This window comes from Mauremys mutica, chromosome 6 (genome assembly GCF_020497125.1).
Source record: "Mauremys mutica isolate MM-2020 ecotype Southern chromosome 6, ASM2049712v1, whole genome shotgun sequence".
In the NCBI taxonomy this organism is placed as follows: domain Eukaryota; kingdom Metazoa; phylum Chordata; order Testudines; family Geoemydidae; genus Mauremys; species Mauremys mutica.
In genome coordinates, this window is record NC_059077.1 from 91,043,160 (window position 1) to 91,065,459 (window position 22,300).

General features: G+C 41.3%; 1 protein-coding gene and 1 long non-coding RNA gene across 6 annotated transcripts in view; one reads left to right on the plus strand and one right to left on the minus strand.

Annotated features, from left to right (window-relative positions):
• The window catches only part of TJP2 (tight junction protein 2), a 90,986-nt gene that overhangs the window by 33,233 nt on the left and 35,453 nt on the right, over nt 1-22,300 (plus strand). The window contains exon 1 of one of the 5 annotated variants that reach the window (XM_045021313.1): nt 16-112. The exons of 3 other annotated variants lie outside the window; for them this stretch is intronic. In XM_045021313.1, the coding sequence (XP_044877248.1) occupies nt 50-112 (63 nt within the window). In that variant the 5' untranslated portion in view covers nt 16-49. Of the gene's footprint in view, nt 1-15; nt 113-17,274; nt 18,439-22,300 lie in introns of those variants that run through there. One more of the 5 variants, XM_045021311.1, reaches the window with a different exon arrangement.
• Nucleotides 1-22,300, minus strand: part of LOC123372826 — a 45,551-nt gene that overhangs the window by 7,761 nt on the left and 15,490 nt on the right. The window contains exon 2 of the long non-coding RNA XR_006580468.1: nt 1,379-1,487. This is a non-coding gene — a long non-coding RNA (uncharacterized LOC123372826). The remainder of the gene's footprint in view (nt 1-1,378; nt 1,488-22,300) is intronic.

Sequence of the window (22,300 nt, forward strand, 5' to 3'; positions counted from 1 at the left end):
GGGGGTGGGGTGTGTCTGCATCTCCCCTCCCAAGTGCGATACCTCAGAGATGCTGGCCAGAGGAGGAGATCACTTGCTGTACCCTGGGCGGGAGCTCTCAGCATGGCTCGGGGTAAGTGTGCTCTGTTTTGGCATAATTTCTCTCTCCCCCTCTCTCTTTTAAGGGGGTTGTGTGAAGCTGGAAGGAGTTCAGGGGACTACAGCAGAGATGCTGATCTGCTCAGCCCTGCTGTAGCTGGAACTTTCTCAGTTGGCAGGCACAGTTACATCTATAGCAATAATTCTTTCAAAGAATAAAAAGCTGCCTATGAAGTTACTTGACTGTTGACAATGGTAATTTTTGTAGCAACAATATCCTGCGTTTGTTGACATAAATGCTGCCCTGGCCCTGTTTTCCTCCCCCACTGGTGGTGAAACTCCCTTTAGGATGCATTTGCTTTGTTAATTTCTTAGCACTATAGGTTTGCATGGTGCTTTAAACTATACAAACAGAGAGGAATTGTGGATATGAGAAAAAAAGTTTGCAGTTATTGTGGGCCTGAGTTAGGCTGATTTGTTCTGCTCCAGCAATCGTAGATCTATTTTCTAACTCTTTAGCAGCAGCAGCATGGATTGAAGGATTATGAAACTCCTGGATTTTCAGTTTAAATCAAACCCTAATGAGCTCTGTTGTAATTAACATCCTTCCTGGAATGCTCTAAAATATGTTATGGTTTGGGTTTTTTTGGTCTGAGACTCAACTTCAATTGCTTGACTTTATGCATTCTATATTTTTAAACATATTATTTGTGCTCTGGACAAAAATAGTTCTTACTGGGAGTAGAGAACTACTATACATGTAAGCCATTAAATTTATTTTTTTTTAAAGAAAATAATTTGCACATTTCATGCAAAAGTATTTGCTTTTTTTGCACTCTCTCAAACTAAAATAACTGACTTAAGTGTCATACAATTAACTTTCTTTTTTGTTTTTAGTATATATGGACTGTGGGACTTGGGGGCTCAGGTGATTATTAGTGAAATACAGTTTCTTATCTCTAGTTTCCCAGTTAAACTATGACCAATGGCCACAGTAAATAAAAAGTAACTTGTTTAGTGATTTGTGGAATCAGTTGGTAGTCTCAGACTATTTTCTGTATGTTTTTTGTGGTAGGATTTTTTTTTAATAAGTATATAATATGTCAGTATAGTAATGTGGACACACATCAGGTGTCACATAAACTATAATTCAGTTTTCTTTCCTGTTTTAAAAAAATAAAATAAAAACCACCCTTGAAATATTCAAATTATATACATAAGTAATCTGTGTAATGCTATGCTCCCATTACTGTTATCCTATTCTCCCCATCCTACTCGCTTTGTTGTCTGCTGCACCCACCTGTTTCATCTTTCTAAATCAAGTTTGTAGTTTTGGGAGAAGAGATGATCTTTCACAATATGTCTGTACAGCACCTAGCACAATCTCGATGTGGAGTCTCTGAGGGCCACTGTAATAGAAATAACTAGAATTACTTGTGCTGCTAGACTGAATATAGACCTATAAACCCTTGTGAAAACCGACTGATTATCTTATCCCTAGGAGTGGTCCGTCTAGGCTCGATTTGAGCTACACAGATCAAGGTGAGTGTTGACCTTGCACAGCCATAGTGTCTGTTCTGGTAGCCCTGGGATTTGAAATCTAGAGATTGGCATTGTGCACAATGATTGCTTTCTCATTTAAAATAAATAAAACAATTGTGCATATATTCAATGTCAAAAATGAAGTTATTCCTGGAATAAGACATTCTATGATGAGATTCAGCTCAATAGCCCACCCTTAAATCTCAGAAAAAAGTTCTGTGATGGAAAACTTTGATTAACTGCTGTAGAGCAGTTCTGAAAGCACAATTATGATTCAGCCTGTGAGAATTCAGATTTTTTTTTCCATGTAAGGAAACCATTTTGCTACATGAATTATTTTACCTAATAATACCACATGTTCAAGGTGTTATGGGGGCCTGTGGGGTTCAGCATTAATTTAGGGAATCATGCAACAGTTTCTCTCTTTTCCAGCCACTTCAAACTGTTTAGATGGCAGAATGTGGCCCTAAGTGGCCAACCGAGAATTTCTCTAGAGCAGATTGCGGAAGAGTTCTCAGCTGGCATACACCCCAAATACCCAATGACTACACCAACTTCCCCCAAGCTGTGGTGTAGGACACAAGTTAGGGGAGGGGCAGACCACCTTTGTGCTACACCTTTCATAACTGGCATGGTCTCTTAGAGATCATCGCCAACTGGGGTAAGTCAGAGCAGCCCCAAAACTGTTCTAATTTACATGGATGGGCTGTGGCTTGAGCAAATGCATCATGAGAATCAAGGATGTGAAACTTGCTCCCTTATGCCCATCCCACACTCAACACAAAAGAGGATGTCAGCACAAGGAGGAAACTGTGCCTATATTTGTAGCAAGACTACATGTATATTGCTGATGCATATTTAACTTCTAGTGAAATTCTTCAACACTGATTAGCTGTAACTGACCAGAGTTCAGGGAGGACCACATCCACTTCTGTTGTCCTCATATTTTCAGAGCTCAGCATGTACGAAGCTAGACTAGTGATTTTAAGTGTAATTGTGAGATTTACTGCAAATTAGGGTTTGAGAGAGAAAGATTAGAAGAGTTTAATAAAATGGATACAAATTTTAGTACTGCTTTCATTGGTGTGAGTAGAATTCTGGAGCTTTTGAATTCAGTGGCACCAGGATTTCATCCTTTGTCTTTATTTGCACCGGGCCACAAACTTTCTTTGCCTTCAGTATCTGATGTGGAGTCAACATCAGAGGAAAATCTGATACTGTCAGGTATCCATTGAATGAAGAGGCTGTTTGAAATAGTTATGTTTAGAAAGCCAGTCACTCTTTGAATACACTGCACTCTCTTTGTTTTATATATAGCAGGAAGGGACTAGATGGCTCAGGGATACAAAGCTTCTCATCGTTCCAATCCAGCACAGCACCGTAATGACTTATGGCAGACACTAAGTAATGGTGGTTGGTCTCAGTCCAACTGCAGGTTCCCATGTCCCCAAACTATCATTATAATTGGCAGAAAGAATGGAAGGATTGAGCTACCGTCTTGCCCATTAAGGTGATTCTTTTAAAATTTGTTCGGAGGCATGTGTTTCTGTTGTCCCATTCTGTGGACAGAGAATAAAACTTAAGTCTCCAGTGCAATCAATCTGACACCTATCATGAGCATATTAACTTATGATATTTTAAAAACTCATTGTTAATTATATTCCTCATATGCTGGTTATTAATGGGCAGAATAACTTTTCTCTTGGGGGAAAAAAAGGCATCTTAGGCATCATCTTTCCATTTTGTGTTCTTTAAAATAATCTAAAAAGAATGTATCTGAAATTTTCTTCTCATAGTTTCATGCGTATATCTTGTCCTTTGAAGATCTTTATTTATAAAAGAGAAAAGGTGGCCACAGTTCTAGGTATTTCTAACAATGAGTCATGAGAAAAGAGAAAACAATGGAGGCACCAGAGCACTTTTCAAACATATTAAGGTCTTTGTACATCAGTGGTAAGGCAACTTCATTGGGGTATTATGTAAATGATATTGTAGTATTTTTTTAAAATTTGCTTTCAGATTAACTGAACTATGTCTTTGAAAAAGTTGTTCAAAATCCTAAATCACTGACAGAATTAATAGGTGGACTTACAATACAAATACATTCATTTTAAAACAGTATTTTGAAAATCCTTTTCACGCGCTAGACATAAACTCAGAGTTCTGTGTTTTTCCTATCAGCATTGATAACATTGTTCTGTAAAGACTTTAAAAATAAAATAGAGAGGTAATACCAAATAACCAGGCAGCACAAAAATGAGCCAATTTCTTCATCTTCCAAAAACATACCACTATCAATATTTGCTTCCTCAGCAGCCATCCACAATATATGTATGTGCCTTGCAAGAGGTCCCGTTGATATACAGTCAACAGCAACAAAAGAGATTAATGGCAAGATAGTCTTGACGTAATGGTTTCTTGATATAGCTGCGAGAAGTGAGATGCGTGTATATTATTCAGTTATACTGCATATGTACATTATTTAAAACTATATGATATGTAATATTTGGAGCTATACCCATCTCATAGAGCTGGAAGGGACCCTGAAAGGTCATCAAGTCCAGCCCCCTGCCTTCACTAGCAGGACCAAGTACTGATTTTTGCCCCAGATCCCTAAGTGGCCCCCTCAGGGATTGAGCTCACAATCCTGGGTTTAGTAGGCCAATGCTCAAACCACTGAGTTATGATGTTAGTCTTCCCTTTACTCTCTCTTCTCCAGTCTGTGTTGACAAGGCATTTCAAAGGCTTTTATCTGGTAAAATGTCATTTATGAAGCTTGAGAAATTTTGAGTCTCATGTGCTTGTCAGGGGAACATGGGTCATCCAGTTATGCTGTCATACCAGGCTTCACAAAGAGATCTGTGAGAAGTAAATTGTTGGCTTTTTTTTTTTTTTTTTAAACTGTGCTGCTTGCTTCCAGGCTCAGCAGTTGGCTCAAATTACACCTTGTTCTCTGTTCCAAAGCTGACACTGCAAAATCTGTCTGCTATTGTGAAATTATTTGTTGCATCTAATGGCCAGAGTTCTCCTGTGTAATTCAGAATATTTATTTGAGATGGACCTATCTCAGGAGACGTGAAATATTTTGGTTCCACAATTAAATGGTTTTATGGATAACCTCAATTTCACATGCAATAATCTAGTTGAGTTATTCTAGAGGTAAAAATACAGACGCTTTTAGATGTTTTGCAATATCAGTTTATTTTTAAACAATTATTTACCTTATTACCATGATACTATTAAGCAAATCAATAGTGTATGTAACAAGTACGGTCTTGCATTCAGATACAACTGAAACCTTACATTTCTATAAGCTCTATTTCTAGCTTAACACGTGCATGTGAACTATGTTTATTGTTCCGTTTATCGTAATGTTGTTATAGTGATGCTACCTTCATAGTTGAGAAGACATTTTTATTCTAAACTTCTGTTTTCAAACACTTTTAATGTTCCAAAAATATTACTTAGCATGTAATTATGTATGTTCTTGGCCCAGTGTTTGATTTGTTTGGCTATACTTCTGTTGAGCCACTTACTGAGTTATCAGATTTTTGTGTGCGCATTAGCTCAAACAGGATATATTTTTATTTTTATAATCAGCCTTTCTTATCAAGGACTGTTGCATCAGAGATACTCCTCACTGATCGTTCCAGGGGTGGGGTTGAGGCCAGAGGATTGCATTCTTCAAAATTGTGTATAAATGCTGTACTTTTTTGGTTTGTAAAATGAAAGGCACTGTGATTTCCACTTTTCCCATAGTCATGTCATTTTAATATGCCACTAATTTGCATTTCTCAGGGCCTGATTTTGGAACCCTAACTCCTGGTGAGCAGTAGTTATTCATGCCAGTAGTCCCATACTACTGATGTGAATAGCTTCTACCCAGTGTAAGTAAGGCTTAGCTAACATTGATTGAAAAGACAGCCCAGAGAAGATGAACAAACAGAAAATAATGTAGCATTCCAGTTCAGAGATGGGCAGGATAAAATTCTTGCCATTGGTAGGGAACTTTACCCTCCCTTGCCCTTCTCTCTAGTCCCTTGAGAAGAGGGGTGGAAAATCCAAGAATTTTCCATTTTGTTACATTACTCTTATCTCGCTCTCTCTGATCCAAAAGCACTAAGGAGGCTGTTGGCAGAGTGAGCATGTAGGTGAGTTGCCCTCACAGCCTCTCATGGAATATTGTCGTAAGATCAGCCAAATGGAGGCAACCCTTGAAGTAATTTTTTTTTTAAGAGTCCTAACATTAAATGTGTGTAAGTTTTTAAGGATCAACATAATTTTAAATTAGTAAACTGGATGCTCCTATGATGCTGTCTCAGAAGATTTAGTTCTTACCTAGCCTAAAGACTCAATGTAGGATAGAAATGCAGATTCACTGCTCCAGGAGGGACCCTGGGGAGGAAATTTAGTCGTGGTTCCTTTTCTGCTCCCTTTTGCTCATGGGGGAGAAAGTTAACGTGCTGCAGCTCTTTATAGGGTGTGGTTCACTTAATCCCCCTGCTTCATGGTAGCTGGCATGTTGAATAGGAGGTTGGGCAAAATCAAAGCTCCACACCCTTCATCCTTTCTCTGCTCACCTGCTTGGGAGGAGTGCGAGTACCTGGCATGCAGACCCTGTTTTCCCAAGCCCCCACACCTATAGCCTTGATGAGGGATAATATGATCAAGTATGGGGTGGGCTTGGTCCCAATCTAGCTTTTAAGTCAGTGTAATCTAAACCTAGTTAGCTGGTGGATGTGTGTAAAACAAGGCTCAACTTTCACCACTTTGGGAATTCTCAATTTGTAAACATGGACTGGTTCATCAGAAGCCAGGTGGATGTTTAAATTGATGAATGACTAAGGCTAGGTCTACACTGGGGGTGTGTGTTGACCTAAGATACGCAACTTCAGTTACGCGAATAGCGTAGCTGAAGTCGACATATCTTAGGTCAATTTACCTGGCCGTGAGGATGGTGGCGAGCCGAATGCTGCCACTCCCCCGTCAACTCCGCTTCCGCCTCTCACCACGGTGGAGTTCCGGAGTCGACGGCAGAGCGATTGGGGATCGATTTTTATCGCATGTAGTATAGACACGATAAAATCAATCCCCGATAAATTGATCAGTACCCACCGATCTGGCTGGTAGTGTAGACGTACCCTGAGTCAGGTTCATTGCTGACTCCCCATATGCAATCCCAGTGAAGCATGTGTAGAGCAAGCCCCTGAGACACCTTTAGAGGAAAAGTAGAGCTAACTGAGAGATTTTATTTTATTTTATTTTTGGAGGGTGAGGGAGGTCTGAACTACTGACTTGATGGGCCACAGACCACAAAATCCATGTGAGATGAGGCCAAGGAAGAGATGAAAATTCAGGAAGCAGTTTAAAGAGTGGCAGAGCTGATTATACTTGCAGAATGTGCTGACCAATGGAAACTAGCAGTTTGGTAAAGAGTTTGCTAATATATCAAACTCACACACTGACACATTCACAATTTTATCTTCTTCCTTTGCTTAGACTGCGCCTGCTGTTGCCAAGATCTAACAATTGCAGCACAAACAGTTTACAGTGGTTGATACAATAGACAAAGAGGTCAGTGTCTGAATTCTCAAAAATGGCAGAAGTTTTTTGTGGCTATTGCTCTAATTCACCTCTCTGCAAGGTGACTTAGTGTACTTCCATGGTTCATAATTATTTTAATTGGCCATGTCGAAGTACATATAAAGACATTAACAAATTAATTTGATAGTGTCAGTGAAAAATGCCAGAATTATTTTCTTCCAAAGGTCTGAATTATTTGAGCAAAAGAGAGAACCTTCAAGGTTGACAAAATTGACTAAAATTTTGTCTTTATCTGCTATGTGATTGGGGTACTGCCTCGCATGTGGTATGTATATTTTGGAGAGAACCGTGTTGTGACCCTAAGTTCTGGGGTGAGTATGTAGTATTGGGGCGGGGGTGTTGGTCTTTGAACGCTCTCTAAAATAAAGACTGTCCAAACTATCATTGCTTACTGTAGGCTTTTATCCTCCAAGAAAAGAGAGCTAAACTGACTGCTTATAATCTGTTTCTTATTGCTACAGGGGAACACTTCTTTTTTTTATAGCAACAGTAATGCCTGGAAGAGTATGGCCTATCATTCTTCTGTTAATAAAGCTAGAACAAAGGATAGGAGAAATGTTAATGGAAAAAGAAAATCTAATTTGGCTGGGACCAAGCTGAAAAACTGACAATTGTTTTGAATTGTCTTCCGTTATGACTGGATGATTAGGTATAAATGCTGACCTGCCTGGTTTTTATCCTAGCAATGAATCGTGCTTAAAAAAAAAAGTAAGTTACTTACAGTAGTCCACCAATACCCAACTTGTTCTTTTAGAGCAGGAGTCGGCAACCTTTCAGAAGTGCTGTGCAGAGTCTTCATTTATTCACTCTAACTTAAGGTGTCGTGTGCCAGTAATACATTTTAACCTTTTTAGAAGCTCTCTTTCTATAAGTTTATAATATATAACTAAACTATTGTTGTATGTAAAGTAAATAAGGTTTTTAAAATGTTTAAGAAGCTTCATTTAAAATTAAATTAAGATGCAGAGCCCCCTGGATCAGTGGCCAGGACCCACGCAATATGAGTGCCACTGAAAATCAGCTCGCGCGCTGCTTTTGGCATGTGTTTTAGAGCTAGTGGTTTTATTTATTGGATAATAATTTATGCAATGCAGGGTCATAGGAACTGCATAGATGCAACTTCTGGCCAGTAGCTGATCTGTGCTAGTGCTGGCTATAGTTTTAGTGCTCAAAGTATTGGATATTGATTTGCTTGGGGAGAGGGAACGTTGATTATTTTGTTTATTATTTAAGGCATAATATAATGGTACTCGTATTGTGCAAGAAAATCTGCTTTTGGAGTCGATATCATACCAATTGAGCAAGAAGACTCTAAACTACTGTTGAGGGTCATGTACACCCATGAGCTATTATATTAACTGAGGCATGTTTGTTTTCATTTATATTCAAGGATAGCATCTGTTTAAAAACTATGCTCCTGTTTGAACATGTTTACCTGCCCTTGTAACAAGTAACATATACGATGTCTATGAATAAAATAGTTGAGAGGTGGAAAAGTCCTTATTTCTATCTTAGTTTGTGTACTTTGTGCACTTGTCAGTACTCTGTGCAGTCGGTTTTGCTGTTTTCCCTGATCAATTAGGCTCTAGTCCTGCAAACACGTACCGGCTACTTAACTTTACATCCCGACTTAAATGGGACTACACTCCTGCTTGAAGTTAAGCTTGTGTGAAAGTGTTTGCAGGACTGGGGCCTTAAATTGTTTTCCCATTTTTTATGTGTGGGTCTCTTATGCAGCAACAGGGAGAGTAAAACAATATTTAAAAATTAGAAAATATACTTGTGAAACCACAAGAATTGACAGGGAGACACAGGCAGTAACTGAAACTGCTTTTAAGATTCAGTTTTATGGTGTCCTTTCAATCATGCAACCTTGTTGCAGTACATTTTAAAATTAGATTTATATTATACTATTCTGTATAATATAATGGTGCGAGAGGGATAAATGTAAGGATGAATATCAAGAAAGAGGAAACAAAGAAAAAAAATCTTAGATCTTTCCCCTTTTTTACTTAAGAGGTTGAATTTATTTTCCAACACACATTATAGTGTATTTAATTTCCAGGAAATCTTTCCAGATATCTTGAAGTTTTGCCAACACATCACTATATTCATGGGGGGTGGAGGGTGGGGAGAGGGAGAAAGGAAGCCAAGCTATTAATTTTGTCAGATCTTTAGCCATTTGAATATTGTATTACCTGTCATGCCCAAATCTCAAGAAGCAGGCTCTTTATTTTCTTTTACAACTGCAACAGCATGATGGGGACATAAATAAACATGGCCAAGATTGTAAAAATACTACTTCCTTCATAGGAGTGAGCCTGTACCTCTCAGGACACTTATGACAATCAGTTCCTCCCTTTCTCTCTGATGATAAGCCACCATACACAAAGGAACAAACTTTTGAAAAGGGAATGTTTTAGTTCCCAGAGGCTTATTTCTCAAGAGGAAGAAATGAGCCTCTATAAAAGATAACTAATGTAAAATATTTTGGCTCTATTTTTTAAAACAGGATATAATTTTTTATTGGCTGAAATGGCTGCTGCTTTTTTCAGTTGAAGTTGTTCCACATCTAGATTGGTTATTTCCTGTTGGGGGAAATAGAGGAACAATTACAGCATGATTCTGTAATGGTTCTTGGTTAGAGTCTCAAAGAAATACAATGCATGGGATATTGAGGGTTGACCTGCCACTGCAACAAACTAAGCCACATTTTTGTCATGGCTTTTTAAAGTTTTCTGGTAGGTGTGATCTGTGTCCACCACAGATATTTGGATACAACCTGATCCATTTTTCCAGTGTAAAATAGTTTTTTATTTATATTGACATGGGGTATTTGTTGTGCTGGTATGTGATGCACATATGCACACAGTAGAATTCCGCTGTTTCTGAAGAAATGTCCATTTTCCAATTCTTTTAGAAATAAAAATCTGACTCAGTCTTTTTTTTCCTCTTCTCCTCCAAATTGGGTACAAGATTGTATGCGAATTTCTTAACTTGAAGTAGTACTGCCCAGGTATCGGCTCAGATTTTAAATGCCCAGAGTTCTGTTTTCATTGCTACTTTTTTCTGCTCACACTCCCAGGTACAAAATCACATTTTCATGGTAAGAATGAAGACCAAAGCCCATACCCTGTAGGTACTTGAATCCCATAGGTAATGTTATTCCTTGTGTGTAAGTGCTGGAAGGAACAAGGTCTCTTTCAAAAAGTAAAAGTTGCTTTACAAGCTTACAGTTAGAAGTAGGAACCCTTTCAGGTCATGGTTTCGCTGTGGGGTAAAGTTTTTGTGTTTTTTTTTCTTTGTTTAAAGTATTGAATTTGAGTATTGAATTGAAATGTAATCCAGAATCCCAGAGCTCAGGCTGCAGCCTGAGGCCCCACTCCCTGAGTCAGCTGACCCAGGCCAGCCTCAGGTTTTTTTATCCCTGTGCAGACATACCCTCAGAGCCCAGGTCAACTGACTCAGCCTGGTGCTATGAGGCTAAAAATAACAGTGTAGATATTTGGGCTTGGGCTAGAGCCTGGGCTCTGAACCCAGTAAGGGGAGGTTGAGTCTTGGAGTAGGGTTGCCAGGCATCCAGTTTTCGACCAGAACGCCCGGGTGAAAAGGGACCCTGGTGGATCTGGTCAACACAGCTGACTGGGCCATTCAAAGTCCAGTCGGCAGTGAAGTGGGGCTAAGGCAGGCTCCCTGCCTGCCCTGGCTCTGCACGGCTCCCGGAAGCGACAGGCATGTCCGGCTCCTAGGCACAGGGATGGCCACAAGGGCTCTGCGTGCTGCCCCACTCCAAGTGCCAGCTCTGCAGCTCCCATTGGCTGGGAACTGCAACCAATGGGAGCTGCGGGGGCAGCTGCCTTAGCCCCACTGCTCCACCAACTGGGAGCTGAGGTAAGCCCCAGAGCCTGAACCCTCTGCCCCAGCCCTGAGCCCCTTCCCATACTCTGAACTCTTCAGACGGGAGCCCCCTCGTACACTCCAAACCACTCATCCCTGGCCCCATCCCAGAGCCCTCACCCCTTCCCGCACCCTTGCCTCAGCCTGGAGCCCCATCTTGTACCCTGAACCCCTCAGATCTCACCCCACCCTGGAGCTCACATCTCCAGCAGGAGTGCTCAACCACTCCCACCCCTATCCCTGTCCCAGCCTGGTGAAAGTGAGTAAGGGTTGGGGAGAACGAGGGATGGAGTGGATGGGGGCAGGGCCTTGGAGAATGGGCGGGGCAAGGGTGTTTGGTTTTGTGTGATTAAAAAGTGGGTATCCCTATCTTGGAGCCCGTGCTCCAGCCCAAGCCTGAACATCTACGCTGCTATTTTTAGTCCCCAGGATCTGAGACTCCCTGCCATGGGTCTTTTTTGCAGTGTAGATGTAATCTGTACGACTTACATATGTATGGTTTAGCGTCTGGTCTCCAGCCATACATAGTATGACAGAGGAGAGATAAATATGGGACTTGAGCACTTGCTGGATGAAAGGCACTTCAAAAATATAGAGTGGGATTTTCAAAAGTACCAAAACGATTTAGAGGCACAAGTCCCATTTGTCTACCAGTGGAACTAGTGCTCCTAAATCCTTAGAAGCTTGTGAAAACCTCACCATTAAATTATAACCACTGTATTTTTGGCCCAAAAATATGTGGCAAAATCTGCAGATTAGTCCAAAAAAGATGACTTTCTATTTATTTGATCTATTCAGATTAAATGTAGTCACTCTCTAATATTTTACTATCCATTCTGAGTGCTCTTTTTATCAATCTGGAGGAATATTAGGTAGAGAAATAAGAAGAAAAGTTCATAGATTGGCCTCTTTTCTGGACTATAGCTTGAATAATTTTATAATACGCTATTCACTCAGCTACATTTCGACTCCACTCTCTTGCAGAGATAATTAAGGAAAGTTATCATTGCACTAGCACCATATTGAGGTTTTCTGGCCAAAAATAATATGCAGAAAAATCCAACCAAAGTGTGCGTTATTCTACGCCAAATCTGCTTTGTCGTTACCTTCAACATTTTACCCCCCTCCACACACATGCATACACACACTTACCCCCACACACACACACTTATAGTTTCCAACATAACTCTGCATATGAGAGAGTCAGTGTCCTGACTTGTGTAGCTGCATCATTGCACCATCTAGTGGAATATGGAGTGTATAATGTACATGCCTTGGATCAGGACAAGAAGCTGCGCTGATTTATACCTGCTGAGGATCAGGCCCACAGTATACAGAAGTGATATCTAGATAGCTAATGGACCGTTGGAGGGATTTGGGGTTTCTTATTCTATTTTTGGGTTTTAGTGTTTAACTCTCTAGTTCCTTTGGTCTCTGAAAAAAGAACAGGACTACTTGTGGCACCTTAGAGTCTGAGTACACTTCTGTCAATGCATTTAGGTTTCCATGTGAGAGAAAATTTCAACTCCTGTTGTTAAATTCTTCACTTAATTTTAACATATAGTGTGAAGAACGAGGGAAGGAAATGAGTTTTCTCTTCCATCTAATATTATAGACTTAATTTTATTTTCCCCCTCAGTAATACACATCCCCAGAGATGGAAAAGTTTAAGTAAACATCTTTGGAAGGTTAATCCAGGCGGGGTGGATGGGTGGAGAATGGAAAGGTAAAAGGGGATGGGTAGAGAGGGTAACTGTTAAGTAATATAAGAAACGGTGGAACAAGAACACTGCAAAGAATTTTTTCTGAGTTTTTCAATGGCTCTTAGTGATTTTTGGGTACCAAACTTGAGACATTTTTACATGGATCTGCTTTTCAGCCCCCAGGCTTTGAAAATGAGAACTCTATTGATGTCTCAAGCTGACTGCTCCATATCACTCTTTTAGAGTCTCTCGGCCTTCACATTTTTAGAAGAAAGTGGGTAAGACTGAAATGTTTTGAACGGGAGTATCTTCTTACTGGAAGTTTTTTTTATTTTTTTTACTTTTTACACAAGTCAAGCCAAGATCAGCAACATTTCCATAATATCTTTTATTTACTTATATTTTTCCAAATTGCCCTAATTTTATCTCTCCCCAGATAATTATATGCCTGGTCACTAATGTATTTTATTTAAGGTGTTTTGAGTGGCAGCAAAAAAATAAACTATGCCAGGGATATTCCTGAGGGAATTCTGCACTAAAAAATGATGTGCACGTTATTTTAAAATTCTGCAAATTTTATTTGTCAATAAATAAATGTGGCTCCAGCATGGCAGTGGGGAGCACAGGCCACTGGCTGCACTGAGGTGGAAAATCACTCTGAAGCCTCCACCTCCCCTGGTACAGAGACTCGGCAATGAGGCTGCACCAGACCCTGACACGGTGCAAGGGCTGGGCCTGCCCCAGAAACACCCCGGGGCCCTGCCCCTCTGTGCCAGGTGCATTAGGTGAGGGTGGGCAGGCTCAGCCCAGCAGGGGCTCAGTGTGAGGGGATCCAGGTGTGGGGTGAGAGGTTTCTGTGTGGAGCAATCTGGGTGCAGGTGGCTCAGTGGGAGATCTGGATGCACCGAGGCTCATTGGGGGGTTCCATGTGCAGGGTCAGTGGGACTCTCCAGGGGATCCAGGTGAAAGTGGTTGGGACTCAGGGGGGAGTCCGGGTTTGGGGAGTGTAGTGGGAGGGTCCAGGTGCTGGGGGAGTGGGGCTTGATGCGGTTGGGGTCCAGGTGCAGCTGGTTGGAGATCAGTGGGATGGGAGTAAGGGTGTTGGGGGCTCGTCGGAGAGGTCCAGGTGTAGGGCTGGTCAGAGTGAGGGTTTGATGGGCCTGCTTAACAGGGGAGCCCCAGCTGCTGCTGGGGGGATGCTGCATGCTGGGCTCCCGCTTCCCCCCTTCCCATGTTGTTGTGTTAACGACTCTGGATGTGCAAGTATAGGCAGGTAGCTGGCTTTGCCAGTGTGTAAAAGATCATATTAACGAACTCTGCTCTGAACAGGATTAGATTGTTTTGTTTTTTTCTAAATCATAAAATAGTTTTAGCAACTCTAGAAAACTTTTGCAAAATCTCCTTAGTGCACTAAAGGCCTAAACTTGATTATAATTCAATAGGAAATGCTTTACCCTTTGATCCTTGTCCACCCTAGGAAAGTTGGGCTTCTTAATTCTCCACCAGTGTTTGCAACAGTGGAGCTGTAGTGGAAACAAGACTTGGATGTTTTTACTTCAGTATCCTCTAACTCCGCTCTCAGTAGCGTGATGACCATGCCCATGTCCACTACAGCCTGTGCCCTATGTATTCTGTAGCAGTCTGGTCCTAAATTCTGCCTCACAGTCCCTGGATTCTGTGGTACAATTCTGCAGCAAGGGGTAGAAACAGCAGCAAATTTTGTGGCTCTAACTCCAGCTTCCATCCTGAGTTCATGTTTCTTCCTAATTTTCCTGTTGTAGATACAGCCTTTCTTTGCAAAACAGGATGACATTTGCTGCTAGAAGGGAGAGAAGAAAGCTGGGAGGCAGCATGGTCCAGTGGCTAGAGCACTGGATTGGGAATAAAGAGGCCTGTGTTCTGTTCCTAGGTCTGCCAATGAAATCGGGTGTCTCTTCACTAAGCAAAAATGTGTGTCCTTAGCTCTTTATGTCAAGTTAACTAACACAAGGTAAAATCCTAGTGAAGTCAACGCAGTTTTTAGTCTTCACCCATGTTAGCAAGTTGAGTTAGACTATGGTGGAGCCTAGGATTTACCTTGACCTGCTAACTTGTGTGAAAACTATAGATTACCTTGGAGGCACTAAGGTTTTTACCTTGTGTTAGTTAACTTGAGCAAGCTATTTCAAAGAGTTAAGGACACACCTTGTTTGTCTCCCTGTGAAGACAAGTCCATCATGGCTAAATCACTCTACCTCCCTATACCTCAGTGTCTCCATTGGTAAAATGGGATTTATAATACTTTTCTTTATAAAGTGCTTTTCCATGGGCCAAGTCTTTAGAAAGATTGTGCACGTGAACAAAACTCTGTGCACCAAATTACTTTCCATGTGAAAAGCATGTCTTGTTTCTCAAGGACTGGCATTCAGTTGCTAAATGAGTGCCATATAGTGGGTGTCTATTAATACTTGTATAATAACTAATATGTATTATTTGATTTGGGGAGATATGACATTGACTTTACACTGCAAGCTTGTGTACCCTTGTAATACATCCATCTGGAGAGAGAGGTAGTTCCTTGCTTTGCTTGAGTGGCACGTAGCAGCACCAATCATGTTGCATATAGCACTGTGCCATCATTTCTTGCAGTCCTGCCTTGTCGTCTTCCCAGTTTTCTCTGCTTCAATGGGAAGCAGTTGCATGCTGCTACTTGTGCTGCTTCTTCTCAACATCTGTGATGTTAACCAGAATGGACCAGCAAGAGAAGAGAGGCAAGAAGTGTTCCCATTGTGATCATCCTTCGCAAGCTACTTTTATGGGTCCAGTTTGTCTCTGTTGTCCAGGAAACTCTGAACCATTCAGCAATCCGGGACTCTGCTTCTCAATGCCGGTCAGCTGCTCTTTTGAAGAAGTTATTTCAGCAGCACAGAAGTCTGCATGGGAGGTAGGAAATTCTGCTCCTATTCCTCCCTCTGCTCCAAGATTATCTGTGGAAGATGTGACCTTGCCTCCCACTTTTTTGCCAGACCGTGCCTCTCTTATCACTAAGGCATTTGTGAAAGCAAGGGCTCCTTCGGCTTCCCAAGCACTCCCTGTCAAGATTAGCAGACCAGTGACTTTACACAGAGCTTTCACAACTCCATCCTGCACAAAAGCAGTTCCTTTTACTTCAGCTCCTAGAGCTCCAAAGGAAGCGAAGATGGATTTCAGAGAGTATAAAAGATTATCAGCCAAAGGGAATTCAGTGCAAGCAATGTCCCTGATTCCTTTCATAAGTGACTCCTTTGAGGAAGGGGAAGTGATGTCCTCTGAGCCTGAGGAAGAGCCATATGAACCACATTCATCCAGCAAATCCCTGATAGAAGTAAAGGGGAGATCCTCTACCAAGGTTACCGAAGTCTCCTCTGACTTCACTGAGGAAGGGGAAGTGGTGTCCTCCGAGCCTGAAGAAACACCTGGTGAAACAGACTCATCTCGAAGATTCCTGATTGAGGATCTACCCTATCTGTGCAAATATTTTATGAAGCAACTCAGGCTAAAACATTATACCTCACGAAGTGGCTCAAGGAAATTGCCCCATCTTGTGGAGGAGAAGCCAGATGATACCATTCCCCTTCACCCATCCATCAGTGCCTTAATTAAAAACATCTGGCAGGCTCCAGATGCTCAGTTTATATTACCTACTCATCTGGCTAAGCTTTACAAACTTCCAGCTGGGAAAAGTAACCTGTGGGCCTCTGCACCAAGAGTTGATTCTACAATAGCATCTCTCTTCACCAAATCTTCACGTCCTGATGAGGGAGAAACTGTTCTTATGGACCCTTTAGAACATAAGGTAGATGAGGCTCTTAAGAGTGCCTATGAATTTGCTACCATCCAGCTTTCAGTCTCCATTTACTCCCTGTATGCAGCCAGGTCACTGGTGGAATGGCTAAGGAAATTATTGCCCCACTCTAAGAGGCCTGTTTCTAGGTCATCTCGCAAGGTGTGCACCCTTTGTGATCTGGCATCCTGCTATCTTCATGATGCAGCCCAGGATTCCCTCCACCTGGCTGCCCATAACATAGCAACTCTCACAGTGGCTAGGAGAGCCCTCTGGCTCCGTCCCTTAACAGGTGGGGAACTTTCAGCCAAACTCAAACTTGTTGGCCTTCCTTATGATGGGAGTCATCTCTTCGGGGAAACCTTAGACCAGGCCTTAAAGGATCTTTCAAAGAGTACAGTTATGCCAGGAGATCAAGAAAAACCTCAGGCCTCTAACTCCTCCCGTGCCTCCAACAGGCCTAACAGGGGTGTCAGGTATCCTCTCTCCTCATATAGACCTGGCAGGTATAGATACAGGTATCCGGTAAACCAGTCCGTCCACTTCTCTGGCTACAGGGGAAGAGGTAGGACCAACAAATACCAGCCTCACCAAGAATTCTGACTCTCTTCCCCCTCAACAGAGGGTGGCAACAAGGAGGAAGCTTTTGGTTTGTCTGAATCAATGGAGACAGTTTCTTTCCAACAGCAGGCTCCTCTCCTTTATTTTCTGAGGTCAAGAACTTCCACCTCTCCTTTATATTTTCCTCTACTCGCTGCCCCAAGTCCTGGTGAAAAGCGACATAGTCCTGCTCACTGTGCATCACCTGCAAAACATTCACATCCTCATTCCATTCCACTCAGAGAAGAGGTTCACAAGCATCTAATTTGTTTATTTAGAAGTCCACAAGGAATCAGGGAGCAACCTTCACATCCTGAAATGGGTAAATCAGTTTGTCTCCAAAAAGAGCTCCAAACTAGAATCCACATGAAGTGTGGATCACCAAGATTCTTATCTCCACGTGCCATCCACTACCTAACTGTGGCAATTTTGCCTGGGGAATTCTCGCCTGCAGTAATGGACTCCTTCTTTCACCTTTGCCTTGGTCCAAGGTCTCTCTGGCAAGATGAAGACTGTCTTCACAGCCCACCTGAGAACAGGTGGTGGGGAGCTGTTGATAAATCACTTGGAAAGTTGTTTGCTTCAGGACGCCTTCTTACCAGTGGCTTGGGGAGTTCCAATTGTGAATATATTAAAATATCTCATTCTGGAGGCGAACAAGTCCAAAAATCTGCTCTGTCCTACTCAACATATGACTTTGGGTGCCTATTTCCTGATATATGTGGGAAGAGCATCCCTTTGTTTTGCAGCAGAAGCATGAAAAGTCAGGCATTTTGTATTGAAGCTTTTTTGCTCTGGCAGAATCAGTCTTTCCTCTCTCTTTCCCTCAGTTGCTCTGCTGTACAAAAGGTTTGGCAAGATCCAAGCAAACAAGGACCCCTGTACTGTAATTGCTCCCCCTGGTCCAAGCAGGTGTGGCTTATAGGTCTGGTTCTACTATTGTTGGATGGATCCTGGGTCCTCCTGCAAGTTTTTAACTTCTCACGGCTAGGCACTGTCAACCTATTTCATTTTTTGTTACATTTTTCCTATTTAGTATTTACTTTGTGTTTGGAATGCTATGGACACTCAATCTGGGGCAAAGAGGAGAGCCAAGACAGGGCTACCAGTGAGTGCCAAAATCTCTGCTTCCATGTAATTGTTCCTGCTGACTATTGTTTAAATAAAATAAGCAACAAGACGACATCAGAGATACAGAAACAATATTTACAGGTAAAAGTTTTTCTGGGTGGTTTTTTATTTATTTGTTTTAAATTCTGTTCTCACAAGCCCTGCCAGATCATTTGTACTTCCCATTTTACTTTTATTTAACCCATTCTTCTACTTCAGTGGGTCTATCCATGCTCTGAATTTGGGTCTCTGATCATTCTGTATTAGTGACGTCGGTCTTTTTACCCATCCCAGACATGTGCCCTCTCTTTGGATTTCTTGCAACTGACCATTTTTGTTGGTGATTTTTTTTAAAATATAATATCTGGGGGTGCGGTGGAATATGTGTATTTTACTTGCTTTTGGCCTGGTTTTCTCCCCCCGCCCCCCCCCCCCCCGACTTGCTGAGCATGTACAACTCTTCGGTCTCAATACTACCAGCTACTGAATACTCTGTCCCTGATCTAGCAAAGCATATGGTTGCAATGGGACTCCTTGCATGCTTAATGTTAAGAGGTTTGCCAAGTCAGGCCAGAGAGCACAGCACCTGCAGGGTGGAGCCCCCATTTTGCTGCACATTATGGGTGACCAGCATTTCTTAAGAATCAGGCCAGCTTTATATTTGCTATGCCACTAGTTGTTTTGGTGGCGGAAAAACTATGAAATTTCAAAACTATTTTGTGAACTAACTTTTGTTTAAAGTATGAAGTTATTTTTGAGTAACCCCACACTCCTTTGGGATGCAAAGCCCAGCTTGTTAGTCCCAGGTTCCTACAAAACAACTTTCTCCTTGTTGGTGCTGAAGGGGAACGGTCCTTGATGTAGTAGAATGCGTTGTTGGCAGTTGTCTTGGAAGCTCAATGTTGTTTCCATTCTAGACCTCCTGGTGAGTGTAGAGAAATATAGGAGATTACACAGGCAAGCTTGCAAAGCAGGGCTCTGCATTAAACCTGTCCTGTGGAAAAATGGCCTGATGTTTTCCAATGTTGCATGAATCTTCAACAGTGTACAGATGTGTTCCAACACTGAAAGATGAAATCTACAAGCTTTTTTGTGTGTGTGAATGTGCTAAACTTGCCACAAATGCCTGTTTCTCTGTTTGACATTTAAGTTAACTCTCTCTGAAGCTTTCTCATATAAAGCCTAGGAGGAAAGATTGTAGGTATAAATCTGCAAAAGTTTACAGCGTTCACTGATAATGGACTGATAGTTTATTTTACAGTAAAGTGATCTCTTTAGGGTGCATGGCTAACTTTTTGTCCTGTTTTTATTGTTTTAGTATTCAGGAAAAAACTAAACAGTATTTGCAGTCACTGAGAGATTGGCATGATGTTCCTCTTCAATATTTTACTCACTTCTTGTTTGCTGGAGCTAAATAAGGCCCTAATCCTGCAAGTATTTATGCATATGAATAATTTTACATACATGAGTAATCACTTGAGTTCAGTGGGATTACTCATATTACTCATTTGTATAAAGTTAGTCAGGTCCATAAGAATTTGAAGGATTGGGGCCTAGGGTTCAGCTTTAAGATTTATTCTAGTCACAGGTTATTAATATAAAATATTACTAGCATAGTCTGACTTTTTAAATAACCACAAATCCACATCTTGTCTTAAAGTTTCAGGTATACTTATAGGAAAAATATAAGTATTAACTATTTAGAATTAAAAAAACCTGCATATTAATCTGTGTTGAGACATTAAAAATTGTCTTTAATTAAGATTGGTTTTTGTGTCTCATAAGTGGAGTTTGTTTAGGTATTAGATTTTTCTTCTTTGTGGTTTGATGTGTTACTGTGTGAAATGACAGCAGGATTTGTTGAGTATGTAGGCCACTATTGTATTAGAATTACATAACATTGTTGAGTGGTGGAAACTGATGAAAAGACTGGGATGCACAGAGTCCCCTAACAGATTATATACCCTGCAACAATGAAGACAGCTCAAGCTCTACAGAGAATGTGGGCACGTGCAGTGAAAAAGTTGACGATTTTAAAAGGGCACGTGAGTTGTTTTTACATTATATCTTGTTATAAGCCCTCCCTACACTTTCACACCAGGTATTGGGTTTTGTTTGTTTGTTTAAGTGTGTGTTTGGTAACTCAGTAATAAGAAATTGTATAAATTTGTGATAATTATCCACGAGGGTTGTGTGTTCTGTACACAGTGTAATTTTTATTCTAGCAAACGGTCATTCAAAATTTCCACCCCTGAATAGTTTTGTAATCAAGGGGCTACTGATCTATCTATTCTAGCTATTAATAAGGCATCTGTCACCTTGGTATCTGAGCACCAGGAATATTTAAACAAATCCTGATAGTGATATTTTAATCAGAAGTATTGTATTGGCTGAAGTCACTACTGAACTCATACTGGCTAATTACAGTAAGTTTCATTTATATAGAAAACACTACAGTTCTAGTTGAAGGAAAACTTGAGTAAACTCGCCAAATAGTTACTTTTAGTAATTTGATAGATAAATAGGATTCATTTCTTTTGCTTGTGCCTCTTTTCAGTAGTTCTTTCTCTGTGTGTGGGTAATTCAGTAACCATTGTGTTCCTGTGAGACTTTTTAAAAGAAACAAATACCATAGTCTCCCTTTGCATTTCTTTCCAGCTAGCCAATGACATGAAAAAGTCTCAAGGATAAAAGGTGTTTTTCTCTTGGTGCATTTAGAGTAGAGACCCATCTTCTGCCTTAGGATAATGATTTCTAACAAAGCAGGAATTTTGTTCCTGTGATAGAGGGTTAAATCCTCGTTCTGATACTGTCAGAGCTCCTCAGCTGGTGATTTATAACATTCGTAGTCTTTCCATCCCTCTCATTCTCCTTCTTTCCATTAATCTGTCAGTATTGGTTAGCATCTCAGCACTGGCAAGCAGCAGTACATTTTATAATGTTCAAGAGATTATTAGTTGGAGATTTAGGGCAATGCAGATGTTTTCAGGGTCTGATAGACTACCAAGGTGACCATTCAATACTGTGCATTATATAGCTTGTGTAATTTTATCAGTATGTCAAGAACTAGTTCTCCTGTCTTGGTAATAGATTTTTCTTTCCCTAATTTGTTTTCACGACCAGCTAACACATTTCTAAGCATGACTGTCCTCGTCCATTGACACTGATCTGCTCAGGCTCCGCTGCTGGCAGTCTACCAGATAGCTGTGAAGAGACTTTGCTGCTGGGTGTTCAGCCTCCAGAGTCTGAACAAAGTCCAGGCACAGTCTCAAGGTGTAGATCCTGTCTAGCACCCTGTCCTGACAGCTGTGACCATGTGGTCTCCAGCCCAGACCCCGGAACCAGTGCTAGCCCCTCCGAATACTGCTGTATCTTTACACACCTTCTCCCAGAACTCTTCCCAAAGTTTACAACTTCAAGGGGCCACATGGTGGGTATAGCATATAACACAACAGACACTTTGCCCAGAAATCTACCACAGAATTGCTTTTTATTTAATCACGAGACATGTACAGATCTGTGAAAAATAATAATAGTAATCATAAACCCTACATGCATTTCCCTGCCTCCGTTTCCTCATCACTCTAGAATATTCTTTGGGCTTGGCTCAGGGTACGTTCAGTGTCCTTGTGTTGTAACGCATGGCTTGTGTTTTGAAACATGGAGCCTTCTCCCTAGGTCAGCTTGCTTCCTCTGACCTTGGCCAGTCTATTCCTTTCCTCTCCATCACCGGACACCTTCATATGCCCAGGGCCGGCCTCAGAATCTTAAGGGACGGGGCAGTAAGACTATTTGGAATATACACCAAATTTAACTGACTGACTCATTTTACACTAAAAATGTTTTGGCTCTTTGGTGGGAGGAGTCCTTTCAAATTTTACCACTGCTAGCCCACAGCCTGTTGCTGCAGAAATTGAGCCCAGCTGCTTGTCCTTCCAAATTTAGAGATCACTTGATATCTGCT